The sequence below is a fragment of the Cavia porcellus genome, unplaced genomic scaffold, assembly GCF_034190915.1.
Source record: "Cavia porcellus strain 051 isolate PalLab524CR breed Dunkin Hartley unplaced genomic scaffold, mCavPor4.1 scaffold_23, whole genome shotgun sequence".
Classification (NCBI taxonomy): Eukaryota; Metazoa; Chordata; class Mammalia; order Rodentia; family Caviidae; genus Cavia; species Cavia porcellus.
In genome coordinates, this window is record NW_026947506.1 from 3,306,122 (window position 1) to 3,324,080 (window position 17,959).

The 17,959-nt window shown below is 41.9% G+C and overlaps 1 protein-coding gene across 13 annotated transcripts in view; it reads left to right on the forward strand.

Annotated features, from left to right (window-relative positions):
* Nucleotides 1-17,959, forward strand: part of Ccser2 (coiled-coil serine rich protein 2) — a 136,951-nt gene that overhangs the window by 52,299 nt on the left and 66,693 nt on the right. For all 13 annotated transcript variants that reach the window (XM_063233713.1, XM_063233710.1, XM_063233712.1 and 10 more), the window contains one exon: nucleotides 11,574-11,664. In XM_063233713.1, coding sequence (XP_063089783.1) covers nucleotides 11,574-11,664 — 91 coding nt within the window. The remainder of the gene's footprint in view (nucleotides 1-11,573; nucleotides 11,665-17,959) is intronic.

Below are 17,959 nucleotides of genomic sequence, written 5' to 3' on the forward strand. Positions count from 1 at the left end.
AAGAGAAAAAAGAAAGATACATCAAGAAGGAAATAAACCTAAGAAACAACAACAAAAGCAAAACAGCAGCAACAACAAAAAAACCAACACTACATAGGTTTTCAAAGCGAGATGATAGGAATTTAACGATGGTTGTGATACTGCACATTGTTATCTTCAAAATAGTTGCTCAGGTTACCAGTAAAACAGTAAAATGGAACAAAACATTAGATTTCAAAAAAAGAGGAAAATCCCCCAGTGATCACAGTGCCCAGGCCTGCAAAGTTGGTCAGACAACTCAAGGGTCAAGCTGACCCTTCACCTTGGGTGCTGTCATCTCACCTGAGTCCTCCGAGTCAGCCAGCTGCTGGTGGGGCGGGCTGGGGGTGCTCTTCTGCTCTCCCAGCCTGCACACTGGCTGGCTGGGTGGGAGAGGGATGCTTTGTCTCCTCCCAATCCCCCTGGCAGAACTGGCTCATGGCAGGGTGGTGTGGTTTTCTTTTTTACCAGAATTTTACTCTGCTTTTTCTTTTCCTTATCTTAAACATACGATTTCATAGAGCTGAAAATTAATAGAGTTCTACGTAGTGATTTTCTTAGGCTGTTGGTGTTGAATTTAAAAAAGGTGGCATAACCCAAGATTATGAAGCTGCATCCTGTTTTACTTGAAGGTGTTTTGCATTTTGGTCTGTGACCCACTTGAGTTAGTTTTTGTGTAATGCCTGTGTTTTGCATGTGTTTTTGTCAGATCAGCGCTGTGTGTTGCAGACTGTCCCTTTTGCAGTCAATCGCCTGTGTTCCTTTGTCAGAAACCAGTTAAGTAGGTTTACATGGGTGTGTTTTGACTCTTGTCTTCTCTTGTGCTGATCTGTGTGCCTGTTCTTTTGTCAATAACATGTGGCCTTAATTACTGTCTGGTTTTGTCTTATGATCCATTGTGTGTTGTTTGTAAAGAATTCAGCTGGCCTGTTCCCCGGTTCATGTGTGGGAGCCTCTGCGTCTTTGGAATTTCTGGAGCCATAGGGCTCTTTGTTCATGGTGGACTCTGCTGGTTTCTGCTGATTGGAGGCTTAGGCTGGGGGTATGTGTGTCAGAAAGATCAGTACATGACTAGAGTTGGGCTGGGAGCCGTAGCGAAGTTTTCTGAGCTCGGGTGGGAAGGAAAGGTGCTGGGGATTAAGTTCAGTTACTAAGACGGCAATGCCCTGTAAGGAAACTCCAGCAGGAGCTCTGGACGCCGGGCCTGGGTGCGCCCCTGGCTGACAACAGTGTGAGTGTTGGCACTCTGCCAGCCTGGTTCCAGGAGGAGAGGACATGGAAGCATCGTGCCTGGGACCACGTTGGACCTTGCCTGTGTGTGGCTTCTTCAGCTGGTTATGATTCGTGGTCTTGTTACAGTAGAACCGTGAGGTATGATTGAAAAATACAGTGAATGTTAAAACAGTTTTTAAAAGTGTATTGTAATAAAAGACACATGGGCATTGATTCCTCCTCAGAATATTCCCTCTTGCTTTGAAAATACACACTCCGTCACTCTTGCCACATTTTTTTTTTTTTTTTTTTTTTGTCTTTTTGAGACAGGATGTCACTGTGCAGTGCAGGCTGGCCTTGAGCTCACTTTATAGCCCAGACTGGCCTCCAACTCACAAGGCTCCTCCTGCCTCAGCCTCCCGAGCTGGGATTACAGGCGTGTTTACTTTTTGCTCCTTTTTGAAGAGTTCTGGAAGTTTACTTTTGCTCCTTTTTGAAGAGTTCTGGAAGTTCTTGTTTTGTGTCTTTAGTTGTTCCATCATGGCTGCCCTGATGTCCTGAATCAGTTCAGAACTGTTACTTTTTGTGGTCATTCTGACTCTGCGGAAGAGCACGAGTCCCATGGTGCCCGTGTGATGAGCCTTGCTGTGCGCTGGTTCTTGGCGGCAGCCTTCCTGTGGTTTTCTCCTTGCCTTGTGAAGCCGGGACGCGGACTTCCCAGAATGGTGTCAGAAAGTGGTATTAAGCGGGATCAGAGTGTTTGAAGTGAGGGGAAGAGCTTTGAGGGGGATTCTTTACTGTGCGAGAAACCCAGAGGAATAAAGAGAAAAATAAAGTGTAACAGGGAGTAGAGGGGTGGATGTTTCTCAGAGGAGAAGGGATCAAGAGATGGTGGAGGGAGGAGGGGGAAGGAGGAAAGAGGAATTGGGATGGGGTGTACACGTGCCGACTGGAGGAGGAAGGGAGGAGAGAAGGCAAGGACAAGGGAGGGCCAGAACGAGGGGATATTATGTACGTGTGCCAGTGTCCCCCGAGAAGTGGCCACATGTACTCATAAGAGCCTGGCACTTAGACACTAACGGTATATTTTGATTTCATATTTTGTGTAATTATAAACACATTGCTTTGCTGAGTTCTGTGAGTTTTGCTAACAAATTATCAAGCCTGAGGGTGTGGAGCAGTAATGAGAAACCTTTTAGGGATGAGTGCAGCCGAGCACCTACTTACCTACCACAAAGGTTTTAGTTTACAGAAACCACCCCGCCATTACCGTCCTTCGTGTGAAAGGAGTGGAGGCTTCACGCGTGCCACCTGCGGGCCGCGTGGTAAGGGGGGGGCACTGAGCAGCCTGTCGTCCACAGCTGGGTCCGAAGCCAGTCTCCCCGGGGAGCACTGGTCTGGCCTTGGGAACTTTTGCCTCTCAGAACCTTTGTGTCAGAAGTTGTTGTCGGTATCAGAAAAAGCAGAATTTGTTAGGTTGACCTGACTCGTTGGAAGCATGTTTCTGGGAAGTCACAGGATGAAAGGGTAGGAGGTGAGCCTCTGCTTTCCAGGTGCCTTCTGAGTCACCGTGGTGTGCGCAATGACTGTGTTGTGATCTGTTACTACAGGTGAAAGTGGCAGATGGAATTCGTTATTGAATTAAAGGGGTGGTAGACTTAAGTGTCCAAGTTTGGCTACAACAGGAAGTGCAGAGCAATAAATAAGTGAAGTGGGTAGCCCTGAATTATTGTTCCCTGTAGTAGCCTGTAGTAGTCATAGCCAGCTCGACAAGCTCCAGAAACAGCTGTCATTCTGAAGCAGCAGGCAGACTGACACAGCTGCTAGAAAGCAGCTCTAATCAAAAGAAAATTTGAGTGTGTCTGTATTGTGTTTTTAAAAAAGTTTGTAGAGTAAAGAAATTCCCAGGGAAGAATTACATATTGGTAAATGTCAGTTTGCCAAAAAGGCGCAACAGTTATAAGTATGCATCACTTAAAAAGCAGGCTTTATTTAGACAGAGCAAAACTGGATGGAAAATAGGATAACTGAAGGGAAAAGCATTCAACTCCGTAATGAGAGCGGAAGAGTGCTACATTTGTTTTCAGTAATTCATAGAATTAATAGGCAAATCAGCAAAGGTGGAAAAAATACCATCATTTAAAAACTTGACATGCGTCGAGTACTCTACCTATAGTAACATAACAGATGTCTCCTCCAGCATACATTTAGCTGGGTGTAATGGCACATGCCTGTAATCCCAGCTCTCAAAAATCTGAGGCAGGAGAGTCACTGTTACTTTGAGGCCAGCCTGGACTGCATTGTAAGACCTTGTCTCTGAAAAACACACACAGAGTCGACATTTACCAAGAAAGACAGTGCATCCTTAGAACATGAGCTGCAACGAATTCTAGGGAGTGGCAGTAACACCAAGTAATGCATATGACTGTAATTGAATTAGGTTAGAAATAATAGGGAAATGATAACAGAGAAAATGTCTGAAATGATCAAAGAGGAATTCTCAAAGGTAATTAGGAAATATTTTGGACTGAATGAAACTGAAAATATACTGCTTCAAATTTGTTTTATATAACTAAAGCAGTGTTTAAAATGAAATCTATAGTGCTAATTATATTAAGAAAAAAGAAAGGTCCCAAACCAATTATGAAGGCTATCTCATCCTGATAAACTAGGCTGGTGGTTTGGGAGTATCAATTCCAAGTCAAACTGAAGAAAGGAAATGATAAGGAACACAGGACAAATCAGGGCCTAGAATCCCAAGAGAAACAGCAAAATCCGTGAAGCTCCAGAATGCCCTTGGGAAGGGTCAGCAGAATTGATGAACCTTTGGCACGACTGACAAGAGCAGAGGGAAGCAGATTATAAGGTCCAGACTGTAAGGTTTAAGAAGAGTACTTTTATAAATTTCTCCTTGCTCCACTTGGTTTTAATGGTAAAATTTATCAGATAATTAATGAGGAAGTAGTATTAATTTACCAGTCTCCTGTAGAAAGTAGAAAGGAAAAAGAAAATGGCAATGTTACAAAGCCAATATTAACCTGGTACCAGAGCCAGAGCAGCATGAGAAGACTGCAGAGCATTACCCTCGTTAACACAGGCCTGACCTCCGTAGTAGTGTTTGAACATCGAGATTGATCACATAGAACAGAAAACACATCAAAACACTTTGCATGTGACTTTATCCTAGGAATTAATGTAAGTCTGGTTTAGTATTAAAAGGAAACCAGTCTAATCCACCACCTTACCAGTTCTACAGGAAACTGTATCTTGTCAGTAGGCGAAGAGCAAAGGCATTTAGCAGGTCATCACATGTGTTCATGACTTGGTGAGCTAGCAGTGGAAGAGAACTTGCTTGAAAACCAACTACAAAAAATTGTGTGGCTATCATTACCCTTAGTGAGAAAGATTAATGACTTTCTCTTTAATTAGGGAGCTGATGGAGACGTCTATGCCTTCTCTACTCCTAATCAGTGCACAGTTGCACATTGTGATGATGGGGCATGTCCTGAGATGATCTTCCGGGAGGGATTTCTTTGTGAACATCCACTAGAAGACTCACAGGAACCAGGGTGGCCACACCGTCACTAGGCAATCTAACCTTGTCGTCACCGTTGCGTGTGTTTGTCCTGACCACGCTGGGACAGGAAGGGAAGCGTCTTTATTTAGATGGTGGTGTGAGCCAACCAGTAAATCCCATGGGGTCTACAGAATAATTCTGTAACTCACAGGTCAGCTTAGCAGGGTTTCTGGAGTGATACTTCAGTGTTTGTGTTGGCTTTCCCATCACTGACATGAGCTTAACATTTTGTAAAGTACAGAGTGAATACATAATATTATTAGTTTGCTGTATAATCCATGTATTTTAACAAAACTTGTACAGGATAGACTGAGGAGTATAAGGAGCTGGTAAAAAATGAAATACCTAATAAAATAAGCAGACTTAATTACTTAGTATTCATGAATTGAAGGACTCAATGTAGCGATGATGTTATTCTGTTCCCAAGTGACTTATACATTTAATGCAAAGCCAGCTGCAACAATTTGAACACTGTAGTACTGGCAAATACATGGTCATGCATATTCCAGAACAGAAAGGGACCCAGGAGAGGACAGCTGCTGGTCTCCGACAGAGGTATAAAAGCAGTTCCATGAGAAAGATTTCAGCAAACACTGTTGGAAGTATTATATGGAAAAGCAAGAAAGAAGGGTATTAATTAAAATTTAGTTCCTGCCATGTACAGAGTTTATCCCAACTTGGGTTTAAGATGTAAAGTGTAAAATCATAAAACTTTTAGGAGAAAACACATAAAGAAATCATTGTGACCTGGAGGTTAGGTGAAGCCATTGGATATTAGGCTGAAAGCATGGTTCATAGAAAGATGACTGAATTTCACTAAATTAAAAAGCTTTACTGCATCAAAAACACTGCTAAAGAAAAAATAAAAAGTCAAACTACTGATTGGGAGAAAATACTTGTGAGTTATTATACCTGTCAGAAGACTTACTGGGATATATAACGGACTCTTAGAAGTCAACACCAGGCAAGCGGACAACCCAGTCAAAAAGCAAAAGATCTGCACAGACGCTTCACCCGAGAAGATGGCAGAGTGGCACATAAGCACATGGTGGTGTGTCCAGACCATGTGAGCAGGTTTGAACCGTGCTGAGAAACACCTTTTAAGACAGGCAAAGTGAAGATTAAGTCTAGGGACCGTGGTGATGCTGAGCAACCGCAAGTCTCACGCGCTGCTCTTTGCTGTGCGGAAGGTTAAGGTAACCCCAGGTGGGATGTGGCCCAGAAGTGTCTTCACTATGTTACGCCCCATTATTTAGGGGTGGCACTCGTGTGTTCTTACCCTGAGAAGTGAGGGCTCGTGTTGGCACAGAAACGTATGCCTGAGTGTTTTTAGCAGTTTCATTTACCATCGTTAAGGGCTGACAGGAAGTGAGTACACGGGGACAGCGGGTACGTGCACAGGGTGGAGTACTCCCTGGTGGTAAGAGGAGGCTGCGGTGGGTACACCACACAGCTCGATGGATCTGAAGGGCATCATGCCGAGGGACGGAAGCCACGGAAGAGGCTGCACGCTGTGCGATTCCCTTGTTGTGACATTCTTGAGAGGCAACGCCTGTGCTGGTGATTGCGATCAGCGGAAGGTTAGTGTTTGACAGAAGTGACGGGTAAAAGGAAGATGCAGCTGGACCTGGATATGGCAAGGGCCTTTGGGTGAAGACATGTTCTGAATCTCACTTGTGTCAGAATTTACACAAACGTGTGTGCGCTTCAGAATTCATGACTGTACCTACCAAAAATTAACCTCAAAGTTCACAAATGAACTTCAAAGTTCATAAACTATGCCTACCAAAAATTTAACTCTGCAGTATAATAATTAAGGCAGACTCTCATAGTGGTATCATTTGTCAAGCAAATGTAGGCTTTCTGGACTGTGTCCTGAAAGAAATGTATGAAGCAGGGAACCACTGTCTCAGAGTTCCCTCTGTTGGATGGAAACCACGTTCAGAGACCAGGAGAAGTTTGTGGTAACTCTGCCAAGACTTGCTCAGAGTGGAAATTGCAGTTCGGGGAGGCCTCTGGAAGGCAGAGTGCGCACAGGTAGGTTCCGCTGGCAGCTGCTGATGCTGGTCTGCCAGCTGCAGAGGTGATGCGGATGGAGGCTAGCAGGTGTAGGGGTGCCAGCGGGAGGGAAGGGAGGCTCCCCTGCAGGCACGGGAGGAGCTCTTTCCCGTGTGAGCTCCCTCCTCGGTCTGCAGATGGTCCGCACAGGCAGGCCGAGGAGCCCTCGCTCTGAGGCTGCCCTCCTGCGCCTCTGATGTTGCTCTGAGACGGCTGCTCAGCGTCTTCCGTGTGTCACGTCGCAGGTCTTATTCAGCCCCGAGCTTGGATACCCGGCTGTCCGCTGCCCATGTCTTCTCAGAAACCCCACAGTACTTGAGAACTACTGGGCTCTAACAACATACACCAGTTCTTTTTTTCCTACCAGATCTGACCTGCGTCTTTTTGGTGGTAGTTCTATGATTTTGTTTGATTTTTTTTTTTTCCCAGCTTTCTTGAGGTTGGTGTTTGTTTTTTATGCTTTGTTTCCATCGAGGCATAATGTGCATAATATGTCTTTTTCTCGCTCAGAAACTAAGGAGCCCTCTATGGCCCCGGGCTTATTTTTCGGTTTTCTTTGGTCCTGTGGATTCTCAGTCTTGAGCGTGTTCCAGAGGCGCTTACTCTTCCTTCTCACACACCTGACTGGCCACCACCATGTGTCATAGGGGGCTGCGGGAGCCACACAGAGGTTATCTGTCCTACTCAGATCCGTTTTCCACAGTGCAGCCAGAATACTTCTTTAAAGCACATTTCAGTTGGTCATAAAATTCTTCAGTCTTACTTACTGCGGTGTATTTATACTTAGAACAGTACTGTCTGTCTGTCTGTCTTTTTCTTTTGTCAAATTATTGTCTCCTGGTTACTGTGAAGAGAGGCAGGCTCAGTCGTCTTCTTCCAAAACTGATGAGATGCGAGCCTTGTGGTGTCACACAAGTACCAAGAGTGTTTGAAGAGATACTCACACAGCGAGAATGTCTCAGGAGAGCAGGGGGGCACCCCGGCATACAGAGACCTGTGGGAGGGAACCGAGGTGCGCTGGGTTTCAGTGTGCTCGGGAGGGGGCAAGTGATGGCGCTCACTGCAGCTGGGTTTGCAGGATAGACCTTTCTGTGGCCAAGGTAAGAAACTTCATTTAACATGAAGCTTTGCTATTAAATAACACTAGGAAAAGCACTGTTTGTATACCGCAAAGTCAAAAGGAATATAGAGCACACGCATACGCCCTGTCACAGAGTGGAAGGTCACAGCAAGCTGCTGGTGTGCCACCTTCCAGATACTTAAGTGGGTTTTTAACATTAACGATGCAGCCATATTTTGCATTTGTAATGTGCTTCTCTGTGCACCTTCCTTTCCACGTGATAAGAGGAAATTTCTGAAACATTTGGAATGCTTTATTGATAAGTGCTAAATACAGATGCTTTTCCCTTTTCATTAATGTTTTTTTCTCCTTTTCTACTGGGTTTTCTTAGTAACTGTCATTATTATTTTAAATTCATTAGAATAATCTCATTCCCACTTGTATTCATTAAAGCTGTTTTTTAACAACTTGAGTAAAAGTACGGAGAACCACACAGGAAATGTGGAGTTTTGCTGGTGCGGTGGCAGCGGTGCGGTGGCAGCGTGCGTGTGTCTCAGTGCTCTGGGCGGGACTGCCGTTCCGTGGCTTACTGCCTTTGGCGCTCGCTCAGTTGTGGCCTTAGCTGTCAGTTCTGGCCGGGTGTCCCTAACATGAGCTTCTTCACAGTGTTCAGATGTACAAACAGCCAGATGGGTTTGGTTAAATTACATGTGTCATAATGTTCATTCCAGAAATCAAGGAACCATAGGTACTTGATCCAAAAAAAGGAGAGGAAGAAAACCCTCCTGAGTCTGAATTAGAGTGAGCGTGTGTTGGAGTCGTCTGATGTCCCCTGTGCATGTCATGCAGTGTTTTCTTCCATAGCAAGGGTGATTCTCTATGTGTGATTTTAGACAACACCCCCACCCTTTTCGGTTAATGTCTAGTACTTTTCAGTGGAAGGAATTTTTTTTTTTTTAAGGTAAAATACAGTTTGTATTTCATACTAACACTTCCCATTGAAATTTGGGAACATAGAGGTTTTAATAAATTTGCTCTTAAATCTTGAATGCTTAATTGCTCACATCTTTATCTCCTTTTTTCTAAGATAACAATTTTTCAAAAACACCACTACAGTAAGTCGTTCCATTTACATTTGTATGTACGGAATCATTTTAGGATAAAATTCTAGTGCTGTGACCTCTTAATATAATTAATCACAATAGTCTAGGACTTGCCTGTACTTACTTTATATTTTCTTTCTGAGCATTATGCTATCATCTTGATATACAGTTCACTTTTGTTTTTTACTTACAAGAGTTTATTGAAATAATTTTTAACATTGAGAAACAAAGTTGATTGTTGTTCAGCCATTTCTGATCTTAGTGTCCTATTTTAGGACACATACACATGTGTAATGGGTAGAGCAGGGTGATTGGTACAGCCATCACTCAGATGTTTAGTTTTGCTTTGTGTTGGAAATCTCCAAACCTCTGTGCTCTTTCGAAAGCTGTGGTGAAATGCTGTTGACCAGAGGTGCTCTTCAAAAGTGTTACAGAAGAGTAGACCTGACTCCGTAGCTGGTCCAACCGATTGTGCTCTCTGTCATCATCCTTTCTCCATCTGCCCCTCCTTTTTCAACTCTGATAAAAACCACTGTTATACTCTAATGATATCAGCATTTTTAGTGAAATACTATTTTTAAGATTAAAAGATTGTCCCAAACCTAGTATGTTTTTATCCCCAGTTAAAACCTTGCTGTGTCTACACTTTCATGATCTGAGAGCCACAGAGTACTGCGTTGTACGACTGTACCATATTTCCTGTTTGACCGTTTTTCTACTTTCAGACAAGTCGGTTTTGGCTTTTTACTATTCCGAACAGTGTGAACTGTGCTGCAATGCAGTGAGGATACTTTGGTCTATTTCTAATGGACAAATTCTTAGGAACAATGGTTTGCCTTTTTCAAAAAGCACCTTAGCTAAATTTTGATAATTGAATTGTAGGAAGTATGCATTTAGTCTTATCTCCAGTATAGATGAGTACAGTGGTACCTCAGTTTACAAACTTGATTTTATGATTTCAGGGAAGGTGGCTGTGTTTGTGTTTGTATAGGGAAGATGGCTTTGGTAGTATTTGTCAGCCTATGTGGAGTTTGTGAATAGAAGCAAAATTTTGCTGAACACTTTTGTTTGAGAACTGAATTGTTTGCAAACAGAAGTGTCCGTGAGCCGAGGTGTTATTGTGCTTGATTCTTCCCCTTTATCATAACGCATCATTGTTGTTAACATTCTTTCCTTGTATTGGATTTGCTGGTTGTTTATTTTATACTTATAAATTGTCACACCTTTTGCCATTGCTTTATTTACCTTCATCTTTTGTTATCTTTTTTCTTGGTTTTTAGGAAGCCTATATATTAAGAATAACAGATGTTTTCAGGATAGTAACTCTTTCTGGGACCAAAGTTGAATATTATCTAGAGAGTTTTGGAAAGATAATTTTAATTCAAGTTGTTTTTAGTCTTCACATAGCCCCAAACTAGAAATATCTTGATGGAATACTTCATATGAAATAGTTCTAATTTTATGAATTTTTTGTGATACATTAGGTGTCCCCTATTTTACCAATTTTTAATGACCATACTTTCATTTATAAATCCATATTTTTGTGATTGTTTTACTTATATACACTAAGGAGTGTCCTTAGTATATCAGATCAGCTCTTAGATTGTAAAGATCCCCCAGTGGGTTATAGGTCAAATGGAATTCATTACCATAGAAGTAATAAAATGACAACTCACACCTAAAGACTAAATTTGGGCTGATTCTTCACTCTTTTCAGTTATTCGTGCTATCAGGGAAGTGGTTGAAAGCCTGGACACAGAAGGTAGACCTTTGTTCACATTCTATTTTGGTCAGGACTGTAGAATTTCTGTGTAATAGTCTGGTTACGTGAATGTAAGAATCATGTTATTTACTAATAGAATTAAAGTTTTGATAAAAGAATTATTATTTATGAAATGCTTAGAACAGTCTCTGCCACATTAGTGAGCACTATGTATGTTTTATAATGAAAATAAGCATCTACTGGGGAAGATTCCTAGGAAGTGGGAAGACCTGGAGAAAAGTGTTATAAATAGTGTATTAAATAAATTAGTTTGTTGTTAGCCAGCTTTCTGTCACTGCAAAACAAACAAACAAACAAAAAACAACCCGAGACAATCAGCTTACAAAGAGAAAGGGTTTCTCTTTGGAGGTTCTGGTCAATAATCATTTGGCTCCTTGACTTTGAGGCTGTGGCACAGTGGCACATCATGGTAGGAACACAGGGGAGAGCAGAACCACACACTTCATGGCCAGGAAGCGGGGTGGGGGGAAGCCCCAGGGTCCTTGCAAGGCCCATCTTCTGGGACCTAGCTTCCTTCCACCTCCTGTAGAGTCCCACCTCCTAGGAGTGCCATCCTGCAACAGAGCCTTTGATGAAGCCCTTGGATGGAGATTCAGAATCTCAACTGTGGCTGAACTGAATGTTTTTAATTTTAAAAATCTGTTTTATTCTTAATGCAAACACTGAATGAATCCAGGTTATCGTTTTGATGCTGTTTTCAAAACTAGTAGTCAAATGCGTTCCTTGAGCCCAGCTTTAGTGTTTTGCTGCTTTTGTTTACAGGATATTCTGAATAATCTTGAATCATGTGACCTTGAGGATGATGATCTTATGCTTGATGTGGATCTGCCAGAGGATGCACCTCTTGACAATGGTGAGTTGGAACAGTACTGAGCCTCCAGAGGTGTGTACAGTACTTGAGCCCTTTGGCTGGAGCCAGCTACAATTTGTTCCTTGTAGACTTCTTAATCTCATTGCAGCCTTCTGGATTGATAATCAGTCTTAAGTAATATAAAATGAGTTCATTTGCAAATCAGCTGCTGTAAAAGCTGATTTTCTAGGTCATAGATATTACTCTGTGCGTTTCTATACATTGTTTACTTGTATCATGAAGTGGTAGAAGGGTTTGTCTACGATGTGATGAGAGGCCAGTCTCTAGGAACTGTAGGTGGATTTGGCAATCCTGGCTCCAGAGTCCCTTTAGGAATTAAGCAGGCATTTACAGCTCTTAAATCCTGTAACAACCTCTATTTGTTTGACTTCTTTGGAACAACAAAGACAGGAGTATTCTAAGGGCTAACAGCTTTCTAAATGGCCTTGTTGTAATTGTTCTTCAACTAATTTGTTTAGTTGAGTTAGCTTCTCCTTTCTTAAAAAGGGGTCATTGATCTACCCAAACAGGCTCCTTAGTTTTCCATTGTAAAGGCAGAGCTGTTTTGCGGGGGAGGGGGGGGGCATCATTGGTCCTTTAAAAAAACCTGTTGATATCTAATACCTTGTCTGTCATCTTTAGGTGTAATTTAACAGGCTCTTTCATTTTCTGTAAGTTTTTTTCGTAGTCCTTTGTCTTTTTGATATCCCATTTTAATCATTTTCTTAATTTTAGGCTTTGAATCAGTTTGTTCCATTTCCAAGTTGGAATTTGTTTGTTCAGCTTTAAAACCAGAATTGCTAGTCAGCACTAATTTTCACTTTTGTAATAAGTCTCTTCCCCACAAGTTAACTGGAATAGGTGCCATGTAAGGTAAAAAGAAATCCTTTTGTTAGTCAGGTCCCTCATAAGGCAAAGGTGAGGCACTCTGTAAAACGCGCTGAGGGATCCCCAGTCTGATAATGGAGGTGGGGGCCCTTTGTGTTGGCCATGTGGCAGGCCATTGTTCTAATGTAATTATAGACACATCTTCACCAGAGTCTATCAGACTCTCAAGGTATTTCCCATTAATTTTTATAAAACACATAGGCCTGTTTTTAGTCACTTCCTGCGTAAAATAAATTTCTCTTTTTGTAGTTTTGCTCTGAGGGTCTTGCTCCCTCCGGAGCTGTGTATACTTAACAAAAGAAGGCTTCTCTATAGGTAACGAAATCAACTGTGCTATATAGTCTACCTGTTCAAAAACCCAGATGTCCATAGTACATGTAAGAACTTGTGTTTCATCTCTACAATCACCATCAATCACACTAGCCACAGTAGTTATTCCTTTTAAATTGAGATCGGCCTTTCCCAGCACAAGATCAGCTGTTGCTTCAGAAACCCAACTGTTTCTTGTCTCAGAGAGCATTTCTTCATTTATTGCTGGATGTGGATTGGGATTGGTTTTATTTTTATGAGCCTGCTGCAAGACAAGAGTTTTCAGCTTTACATCAGAATGAAGGAATTGAGCCGGAGACAGGCACGGTTGTGCTAAATGTTTTATATCATAAGCTGTCAATTGATACGTATCCAAAACATTTTGCAAGAGTCCCACAGTAAATGGACTTTGGATTCTATTGTTAAGCACACTTTAAGATTTTTTAGCAGTTGTATTTCAAAAGGCTTATGATTGAATACTCCTGATCATTATCATCTGTTAAAATTCCAACTTGGAAGTAAGTGGGGAGCGTATTATTTGTTTTCTTTGTGGCTGCCTCTTCCCACAAATCTGTAAGTTTCTGGATAGAGCCCTATGAGATATTTTTTGTAAAGGCTCTGGCTTCTGCTGAGGTGATCCCTCTAGGGATTTTGTTTTGGGGGCAGACACCTCAGCAGGGAGCTCTTTTCCTTCTGTGTCCCAATCAGAGCCTGACTGTAAGCTTTTTAAAGAGACTTAAAACTGACCTGACCAGATTTCAAGTTGAGAATATCTCAGGGGAAATGATCTGTATTGTCAGTCTCTGTAGTGCCTCTTTGAGGAAACCATGGGTTATATATATTTGGTTGCCGCTTTTAACATGTTTATTAAGTGGGTTTTTTGTTTTTGTTTTTTTTTTTTTTGGGTACACGAGCCCCGGTGCGTTTAAGCAGGCTCTGGAGTAGTTGTAAATATCTTTGCTGCTCAGCTGAAACCTTTTGCCCCATATTTTACTCTCAGAAAAAATGGCTTTTTACAGTGGGAAGACTCACCATTTTTCTTCCGTCTCTTCTCTCCAGGCGTCCCTGGTGAAGTTTTCATCTTGTGAAGGCCTCCTCCGTATCCAATACTTTCCGCTCTGGGCAGACTTACTCCTTCAGCCTATAAATTTCCAGTCCAAAGATTTTTTAAGTCCCTGTTTAAATAAAAAGAGACAAATTGTATGATTTTTTTAAGGCTCCAGGAGGGTCAGAACCCTTTAATTAAGCTCAAGGCTTTGAGTATAAAGACAAAGGATTCTCTGGATCAGTCTAGTTATATTAGGACCAAGGACAAAGGGCAGAGAGACTGAGGAAAGTGCAGGCAATGAGCAAGGCCTTGGGAGTCACTTCAAGGACGTCTCCAGGTCATGAATCAAGTTAATTCAGTAGCACTGTCTTATCTTGAAGTCATGGTAGAAGTGAGACTGTAGGAGTGATCTCTGTAGTTGCAGTCCCTAATCTTGTTAATGTTAATTGGGGTTAGAGCCAGAGTATCTGCAGCTGTGGCCTTTTCTTGCCCTTTGAGGTATCTCTGGCCTCATAGGCCACTACAGGCCTCAGCCAGGACCAGTGATTCATAGAGGTTCACTTACTATGAATCAGCTCCCATCGCCAGGCAAAGGGAATAGGCCTAGAACAGATTCACAGAGAAACATAGAAAGTGGTCTCCAACAGATAATGTTGTATTGCTATTCTACGGAGTAAATGATAGATGGGATTTGTCTATGATGTGATAATGTTGTGTTGCTGTACTATCAAGTAAATGCTAGATTGGGTTTTTCTTTTTTTTTCCTATGTACCTGCTAGTTTCCTTTTGCTTCATTTTGATTTTTAGGAGCATACAGGTAGAGAAATATGTCATGTGACTTTCAAAGTAGTATAACATATGAATTTGATAAATATTTTCGGAAGATCAATTTAGGGAAATTAGAGACCCTCTAAATGAAGCCTTCTGTCTATTTACCCCCACTTTCAGTCTGTTATCCTCTCTGGATCTTGGTTCCTATTGGGTGGGCTTTCAATAATCCATATGTGCGAGGGCCCTGGGGTTTTCCTGTCCCTAGTGATGTAGCATTTGTAAGGTTTCTGTGCTAAGGTCTGGTGTAGGATCAGAGGTAACATCTCCATGCCCTTGTGATGAGAGTTGAGATGGGGGTGGTTCTTGAGGAGAATGGGTATGTAAATCCAAGGAGCCTCTGTCAGTTAGTTTTTGCCTGGTTTCTTCTCCAGGATAAAATGGGTGAGCAGAGTGTTTTTTGTCTGTGATGTGAGAAAAATGCAAAGGGTTTTCAGAGAGATGGTCCAGTGTTTCATTGGGGTGTTCTTTTACCAACGGCTCCTATTTGTCATGTTGTTTGGGCTTTTATTTTTCCCTGGTATGTTATAATTAATCTCAAAAATAAATACACATTGATTTTTCTCATTCAGGGATCTTGTGTGACTGGGTTCAAGACACTCCATGTTGCTTCATGTTGAGACAGGAATGCTTGGAGCAGATGATTCTCAAGGCAGATGGCAGGAGAACAGAAAAACAAGCAGAACCATGCATACACTGTGTCTCCTCCTTGGCTTAGAACCATCACATTGCTGTATCTGCCCTGTTTGATTGGATACAGTTGATCCCATTGCCCAGTCAAGTACTTGTGGGAATACTCACACTGGGAAGTTGTGTAGTTCTGGAACAGAGGGCTGTAGATGTATAATTCTGTCAGGGAGATAGTGAAGGGCTATGAACCCAGTCCAGTCCATCACGGCAGTGGAGAATGTTGCCTTTTCCTATTTGTTTCAGGGATATTTCTACAGCAAGAGCTTAGGAGCAGAAATCAGCCACACCAGGTAAAGAACAGAACTTCCAGAATTAGAGCGGTCTAAGGAGATAATAATGAGACCATTTCAGCAGATTCAGCTGCAGCACAATGCTGTCAGGAACTATAAAATAAGGTTTCCTGGAAGAATAGTTTGGAATATATCAGAAATCATGATTACTGTTGGAATCTGAGTTAGTAGCCTAGGAGGTGAAATTGCAAAATATTGTTCAACACTATAAGAGAAAACACCATTACCGTAGGGTAAATGATAATGAGACTTAGTGATCAGGGAATTTAACAAGAATTTTTCAGGTTTTTCAGTGAGGAATTTACCTTCTTAGACTAAATCACATCTTAGTAGCACCTTTTACTTTGATAGAATTCTGTCAGCTTCTCTTTGGAAGCCTTACGCTCTTTTGAGTTAATAGGATCTAAAGATGGACTCAGTCTCCTCAGAGCTTGCCTCACCTGTAGAGCCCCACACAGTTACTACATAAAAGCAAGACTGGCCAGTTGAATGGCTTTGGTGTTTTGATGGGGGATTTATAAGAAGTAGCAGGGAAGTCCTGGAAATTTCACACATTTTATAGGTTTTATTTTGTGGGCAAAGACATGTTTATCTGTTTTGAGCTAAAAGAACACTAAAGAAAGTGGGTTTAAAATGTATAACTTTCGTAGGGACCAAAGATAAATAATATTTAGGGTTAACACTACAGGTAAGTGGAGGGTGCCTGTCTTCTTTACAGCTGTGGGGAACTATGTAACCATACTTATCCTCTGGATTTTTTTGCCTAGGATGTGGGAATGTCAGAAAAACTGGTAAGGTGTAAGGAATCTTCCAACATGCTTTTAGCTGTTAGTTTTAGATCTTTATTAGCTTCTGAGGATTTTCAAGTTTGGGAAGAGATCTGGATAGTTCAGTCAGAATTTTCATGATTTTAGACCCTTGGGTGCTGCCAGTATCAGTGGCATTTATGTCCAAAAGAAGACTGAACCTTACTGATCTTCAACCTAGGATTGATTGGGATGCAGGTTTGCTATGATCTGTCAGGAGGATAGTTACCTAGCCAATACATTTGTATATGCCTTTTTTCCTTAAGATAGCATGTGTGTTAATCCAGGGAAGCAAAGAATTTTTGTTGGCTCCTATTTCATGGATAGTTATAGGTTAGGATTTGGGACCATCTATACCTAAGTACACCTGTGAGTATGTCCCACTGTTCTGCTCAGTGGATCCCAGAGCCAATCAAGTGAAACTCCACTCTGAACACTGTAGCTTCCTATTTGACTGCTTCTCGTGTTCAGTAATAACAAGGTTAATACTTGTTCTTTAGTTTTCTTGTGTGAGATTTTGTTTTGAACAAAATTGCAGTTGAAAGCTTTCTTGGTTAGATTTTAAAGCTTTCTGCAAAGTATGTTCTTCCCAGTCTTGTAATTTCTCAGTCTTGTTAATCATGGGTGTACCATGTGATCAGCTGTCAAAGGAACAGAAGGCCAGAGCCTGGTGTATGGATGACGGTGCACATTATGCAGACACCACTTTGAAGCAGACATTTGCCACATTTTGCCTCTTTCCAGGATATGTCTGAAGGGCAAAGCTGAAGGGAAGTCATCACAGTGGGCAGAGCTTAAGACATTATACCTGGACTAAAGAACACATGTTATGGCCAAAGATGTCAAGCAATGGACTCATACTCATGGAATTTACAGGCCTTATTATGTTCCTTGTCACTAGACAGAAAAGCACAAGGAATGATCTTTTGAAGAGACAGTTACTGCACCAGCTAGGTGACAGTAGCTTGCAGGGCTGGGGCAAATGCTGCATATGCTTCAGATCAGCATCCACTGAATGTTACTGTGTCTCTCATTTCCAGAATGCATGGGTCCAGGAATCAAGGGGTAGAAGTGGAAATGATACTCCTCATTACCCACAGTGCTCCACTAGCAAAATTTTTGCTTCTCATGGTTAAATCTGTTATAATGTTAACTGTGGGAGGGAATTAGTGTGTTTCCATTTGTATGTAGGAGAGTTATGACATGTTAGGTGTAATTATGCACTTGAGTTTGTGTCTAAAGTCTATGGTATACAGAAGTGTCTGATTATCAAGCTGCCAAGGGGGTGTCTTGTGAGAGTTCACTGATTGTGTCACCTTGAGTAAGAAATGTCCAGCTAAGTTGGACCAGCATAGTTTTGGGTGTGGAGAACCACTGTAGGGAGGGTTGTGCCAGAATGGAATAAAAGGGAAACAAAGGATGGCTCACTTGTGTCTCTT